At 40.3% G+C, this 6,568-nt stretch overlaps 1 protein-coding gene across 1 annotated transcript in view; it reads left to right on the forward strand.

Annotated features, from left to right (window-relative positions):
- The window catches only part of LOC112948043 (fatty acid desaturase 1-like), a 9,526-nt gene extending 3,613 nt beyond the window's left edge, over positions 1-5,913 (forward strand). The window contains exons 4-12 of the mRNA XM_026040244.1: positions 378-479; positions 665-793; positions 1,796-1,853; positions 2,332-2,408; positions 2,531-2,628; positions 3,016-3,112; positions 3,659-3,738; positions 3,953-4,078; positions 4,476-5,913. Coding sequence (XP_025896029.1) covers positions 378-479; positions 665-793; positions 1,796-1,853; positions 2,332-2,408; positions 2,531-2,628; positions 3,016-3,112; positions 3,659-3,738; positions 3,953-4,078; positions 4,476-4,527 — 819 coding nt within the window. The 3' untranslated portion in view covers positions 4,528-5,913. The remainder of the gene's footprint in view (positions 1-377; positions 480-664; positions 794-1,795; positions 1,854-2,331; positions 2,409-2,530; positions 2,629-3,015; positions 3,113-3,658; positions 3,739-3,952; positions 4,079-4,475) is intronic.
- The last annotated feature ends 655 nt before the right edge of the window (positions 5,914-6,568 follow it).

Below are 6,568 nucleotides of genomic sequence, written 5' to 3' on the forward strand. Positions count from 1 at the left end.
TTTTTTTTTTTTATTTATTTCTATAGGAATATGAAATGCAGTGAAACTCTATATTTGGAAAATCTTGCATTTCCTACCTGGTAACTTAGAAATGATGTATTTGCCAGTGAAAGCAACAGAACTCTGCGCTCAAATTAGATGTAACTGATGCTTTTGCTGCTTACCCTATTGCTGCTGTAATGAAAGCAATAGCTGGCACTGAGCAGTTTTACTGGACAGTGACCTGAGGGGAAGCTGTCAGCAGAGCAGCACGTGATGTTTTTGTCTCTGAATCAAAAGGGAGAACCTTCTCACACTGTGAAAGTTCAGAGGCTCCCAGGGGAAAATAAAAATAACTGCGGTGACTCTGTTTTCTCAGTGATCCTCTTGTTTTCCAGGCCCAGATGAGCTGGTTCCAGCATGATTTAGGACACTGCTCTGTCTTCAGAAAGCCTAAATGGAATCGATTAATGCAGATGGTTGTGATAAATGTTATGAAGGTAATTGCCATGTTGTGGGAATATTCTCCGGGAATAATCCAGACAGCGCAATGAATGGGAGCGTCAGTAGTTTCGGTCAGCATCATCTGYGAGGACAGGATAGTGTAGCTGTTGTTAATATATGGATAAATAGAGATATTGTCATGTTTCTAGCTTGAATCCTTGATCTTTGGTTGGTCCCGCAGGGGTTACCTGCGTGTTGGTGGAATCACCTGCACAACCAGCACCACGCCAAGCCCAACTGCTTCCGCAAAGACCCCGACCTCAACATGCACCCTCTCCTCTTCAGCTTGGGGAAGACACTCTCCATGGAGGTGAGTATGGGCATGTCTGGAGAAGCAGAGAGAGATGCTGGAGTAGAAGATTTTAAAACCAGAAAGTTGCAGAGTGGAATGTAATAATCTGTCCTCCCTGCATAAACTCGCTCTGTTTTCCAGAGTGCACTAAGATCTGAGGGTCTCATGGACCAACTTTTCACTCTGTGAAAAGTCTTCCATGTCATGGTCCAATAAGTAGAGCCCAAGTTGGAGACATTACGTTGAGGGCCATTTCAAGGCATTTCAAGATGACTTAAGCACCTAGCTCAGACATCACTAAGATGATGCACTGTCAGCAAGGCCAGAGAAGCAAAGTCTTAAAATAAGCACCTACACTCCCTGTGTTGATAGAATACCATGGTAAGCACCTCAAAGGCCTTTAGAGAATGAGTCAGTCCACTTGCACTAGTGTTAAATATCATCAGTGATAATGTAGATAGTGAGTCAGGTGTTTCCTGAGTCCTTTTGGTGGTGGGAGCTCTTTGGTAGCTAAATTCTTCAGGAGCAATATAGTTGCTAGGTGCAAAACACAAGCTTAGTGAATTTATTTAAGTGCCCTTTTTTTTGTTTTTCATAAAAATAAAAACCATGTGCACAGCCTTCTGAATCACTGTGATTTCAGGCACTGCTAGGATAGATGAGGCTTTCTTTTGCCGTCTCTTTCCATAGCAATTCTGATTCATAGGAAACTATTAGCTGTATTTGGGAAGGTTTCAGCTGGAAATCTTCTGAACTGCTATACATTAGCATGAGCACACAGCAGCTAAGGTTGAATGRCTGTCTCTGTGTTGGACGGGGTTGGATAGAGCTGAGGGTGCAGGAAATTAGTTCTTATCTCTTCCTGCATTTTACCAGAGAGGAATCAGATATCCTGTATATGGACAAAGWGGATTTGAGTGGCTCAGTGGATTTCAGAAGGATAAGAGAGGGAGCAAGAAACACCTTATGAAGGGGCTCTGTTCACCAGCTGGAACATTATGATGTCCTTTTATTTTTCAGCTTGGGAAAAAGAAGAAGAAGTTCATGCCTTACAATTATCAGCATAGGTATTTCAGCAGTGAGTATCCCCCCTTCCTCACAGGGCTGTGGGGACCCCGGCCAATAATGACTACTGCATCTCCACCTCCTCCCCAAGATGATGCTTTTCAAGAGGTTCCCATGGATGTCACAGCAGCATTAAGGAAGTTTCACCAGAGGAGGAATTGCCCCGTGTGTGTCTCTTGGGATTACRTGACATTAGAGACTAGACAGAGGTTGAACAGGTGCCAGGAAGAAAAAGATGGGGAAGAAATGAAGAAAGGAAGGGGCTGAGATGAGAAGAGGAACTAGTTAGGGGCACATATGAAACCTAGTGTAGATGGAAGGTGGTGTGAAGGGAAGAACAATTTTTCTCTTCCTCTTCTGTTGTGATGAGGAACCTTTCAGCAGGACTGGTTTTGTTTGTTTTATTTTGTTTTTTTTTTTCTCCTGCTATTCAATAAGACTATGATGCAGTGAAACTACAAATATCTCTCTGTTCTCATTCTTTCCTTCAGTATTGGCCCCAGCTGCACTTATTCCCTTCTTCCAGTTGTCTATATTCTACTTCACAATCAAGAAGAARAAGTGGTTGGTAAGTGTTGCTTGCAATATTTTGAATTTTACCAAAAATATAGCCACTGTGTGCTTCCCCCTCACCTGAGGTGAATCTAGGAGTCTTTTTATCATCTTTTTTTTTTCTTTCTTTTTTTTCAGGATCTCTTCTTGATTACGTTTTTCAACATCCGAGTCTCCCTCATGTATATTCCTTTAATGGGATTTAACAATTTCATGGTGTACTACTGGCTGTCCAGGTAATGCGCAGCACACCCGGAGGCCCYACAATTGCTTTTGGTGTACAGTATTCAACTTCAAAGGGGATAAATGCAAATAAATGAAATTACAATTTTCTTAGAAGGAAATAGCTGAGAAGAAATGTGGTCACTTCTGGGGGGCTACTAAGAGACATCTGTTACTACAAACTCAGTGATGCTAGAAAGATACTCCAAAAGCTAAAATGCAAAGAAATGGAAGAGAAAATCCTGGGTGATGTAGAAGTGCTGTTACATAAGATGAGACTAACAGGAGACTGGGCAAAAATGCTTCTTGGGGCCTTAGTAACTTAAACAGATACTGTGGGAGTGATGAGTTTGGATGGGATTGGAGATATGATGAGCGTGTCTCTGTGTTTATATGCCCAGGTACCTAGAGAGTACCTGGTTTATTTGGGTCTCGCAGATGAACCACATTCCAATGGACATTGACTATGATAAGAATGAAGACTGGGTATCTACACAGGTGAAAATCCTCTTTACTCTGGGAGTTACGGGTCTCCTCTTCTGAATTATAGGACAAAGTAAACATTATTCTTTGAGCTTTACAGCTGTGTTAGCAAGATTTGTTCTTGCCAGTCACCAAGTGGACATGTACTTCTTTAGTAGCTGATACCTTCTAAGCTTTTAGTCAGAAAACATTTAATTTTTTTAATAAAAAGTATTCTTTCTCTGAAAGTTTTTGACACTTTTTTAAATAGTTTTTGACACATTCTTTTTTCATATTATGAATACATATGAAGCATATTCAATTTTTTTTTTAGCCTTGTAAAGGAGAAGCAAATGAGGACTGGATACCTTGATTTTTTTTTTTCTGTACAGCTGTTCACAATTTTACTGCAGATAAGATAGCTTCAGTTCAATCTAGATTTTGTTTAATGCTTCCAGTTATGGCTATAATCCCTGGTCCTAAATTGCCTGTTCAGCTACAGAAAGGTGGAGGTGAAATGCTGAATTTCAGTTATCCAAGTTTCCAGAAAAAAAGAAAACAACTTTTTTTTTGTCTTCCTAGGTTCATGCAACGTGTAATGTGAACCAATCCATGTTCAATGACTGGTTCACTGGGCACCTGAACTTCCAAATTGAGCACCAGTGAGTATGGTTATGGGGAGAAGAGCGTGGAAAAATATGGGGCACTTATAAGTGAGAAAGCCCTGGTAGTCTTGCAAAAGATGAAACTCATCAGGAGACCTTTTGGTCTCATTCTGAAACTATGGGGAGGGGAGTGACATATTCTGAATAGGGGCAACCCAAATCTTCCAACTCTCTTCCAAACCTTCCAACTTCCCTCTATTCAATCTTGCAGCCTTTTCCCCACAATGCCTCGACACAACTACTGTAAAGCAGCTCCTCTGGTGAAAGCCCTTTGCGAGAAGCACGGCATTGAGTATAAAAGCAAGACTCTACTCACAGCCTTCATGGATATTTTAAAGTGAGTATGAGCCAACAGGGTGCTTTTACACTGGAATGGCTTGCAAGGGAGGGACATGCACATAAATAGCTGTTTSAAATCAACATCCAGGAAGAGACTACCTTTATTTAGATTTTTTTAAGAGGATTTTCTTGCACACTTTTTTGCTATGAAAAGAGAGGACAAGATATGATCCCTGCAACTCATTCTCCATAGACAGACTTYGCTGTCTATGAGATGTCTTTAATGATTTTTTCCCCTTATTCATTCCCATTCCAAGTCAACTTCTTTGCTCCGACAGGTATACTGTCCCTGCTCTAAACTATTATTTTTACATCTAACCTACTAACCATCTCTGCCTCTCCTGAAGGTGGATATTGTCTCTCCATAAGTATTCTTTTTAACTCTGTTCTTGCAGCTCCCTGAAGGATTCCGGGGAACACTGGCTGGAAGCCTATCTGCATGGATAGAAACCGGCCGCTCTTGAGAGCCCCTCTTCACCAGATGACTTCTGCAAAGGGTCAGCACAGAGCAAGAGAGTGGTTGTGTCCTCTGGTGAAGAGACTGGGGAGCTGGGCAAATTTCAGGAAGAATGGGGAGAAAGTGGGCTAAAGACGCAATTTTTTCCTTGTTCTGAACTGTGAATCTCTGTTTTTATTGCTTTCAAGCTCAACATTTAGAGCTGTGGAGACATGATGAATGGGACCTTTAAAAGTGGGACAAGTAGCTTTGCATTGGCTTGATCGGGGGCTGAAACTGGACTGGCTCTTACCCTCTGCAAGCAGTTTAAAAGGAATTTTTTAGAGGTTTTGACTCAGTGGATCAGTGAATACAGAACACAGCAAAGCAAACCGCAGAAATTCAGAGTGCATTGAGGGCCTGTGTATGGATTTTTAAGGCATATTTTAGAATGGATTAAATAACCATGCAAAGAACAAGAAGATCTTGAGTATGACGGCATCACTAATGGCTACACCTACACCACTTGCTCTAACTACTTACTTAGGTGTTATAACTGGCATGTCCGTGGATTGCACAGGGAGCCGCATAACCAGATACTACAATTTACACCTATAATAGCTGTATTGAAGGCAGTCCAAAAAGTTGTATAGAATGTATAATTTATATATAAAATATTTTTAGTTGAGTGGTGAGTGTGCTGTCTGACTTTTTCTCCTACAATGCATCTCTCAATTTTTCTGATATTATACTTTTGAGTGGGAGGCCAGAGCTCACGGAGAGGTTTTATTTAGAGAAATCTTTACCAAAGGAAACCTCTTTAAAACTTGTGAAGCCACTACTTGGTTAGGTTCTTGTGAGTGAAAAAAGAGCATGTAAGATACATGAAATGCTGCTTCTGTAATGAGACATAGTTCCAGGTGTGTGATGTGTAATTTTGATGTAAGGTAAACAAGAAGTTATTTAACATTAAAGCCTTAGGGCAACACTTGCAAAAAATGCCTGAGTGTCTTGTGAACTCCTACTTCATCTTCAGGACAGCTTAGCACTTAGTTGAAAGCAAAGCAGCACTCCCAAGAACACTGTATTTCTGCTCTAAAGCACCTCTTTATGATTTCTAGATTGAAAGACAAATACCTCTTTTAGAAAGAATTTATGACTTCTGATTAAACTTGCTGATTTTTGCAAGTGAATGATGATTCAGTGATAACATTTCCTAATAGGGCCTACTGCTGACATAGTCCATTCTGAGAAGGCTGCGCCATATTGATGAGAGCTGCATTATATTGTTTTCACTGGATTGACCCAAAACTGTGGTGGTAGGCTGTTATGCTAAATAAATAAGAAAATTTGTTCGTAAGAGTGAAGGCCACATGGAAGAAAAGTAGTTCTCCTCCTGTGCTATTCACATCCAGAACTCTGGGCCCCCCACAAAAGTGGACAAACCACATGGAGGAGAAGATGACAAGTGTCACTCTGGACAAATTGAACCAGCTGCACGTTATCCATGAGCAATTTTATATGGACCAGAAGTCTTCTTCTAGGCAGCAAATAATATCAGCTCTGTAAGTTAACTATCTTGGCAGAAGCAGAAGTTTGGACTTTATTTCTCTTTGGTTTTTGAAGAATATCTCCATTTTTTCTCCTTGCTTTTAATTTATGTGTCTATGTGCTGATACTATTGACACTATATTGTTCAAGTGATTTCCTAATAATAAACATCAACTGTCAGATATCACTGAGGGTGATTTGATTAAAAAGTGGTGATGCACAATATGCTCTGAATGCAATTTGAAAATTCCATCTAACTAATACCTAGAATAGTTCTGTGTTTCTAAAACCAAGGAGAGTTGTAATGATGATATCCACAATTATGTAAGAAAGGCACAGCAAAAGAAATCTGGCAAAATCGCTGTTAATTGTTAAGATCAGTTTCTTCTCATTTAAACAAAGCATACTAGAGAATAAGGCAGCTTTTATTATGCAACAATCCTATGTCTGGCTGCTCAGAGCTAAATTCAGTGCTTAATTCCAGTTGAAATATATGTCAAC

This window comes from Nothoprocta perdicaria, unplaced genomic scaffold (assembly GCF_003342845.1).
Source record: "Nothoprocta perdicaria isolate Ctin4 unplaced genomic scaffold, notPer1 scaffold_251, whole genome shotgun sequence".
NCBI lineage: Eukaryota > Metazoa > Chordata > Aves > Tinamiformes > Tinamidae > Nothoprocta > Nothoprocta perdicaria.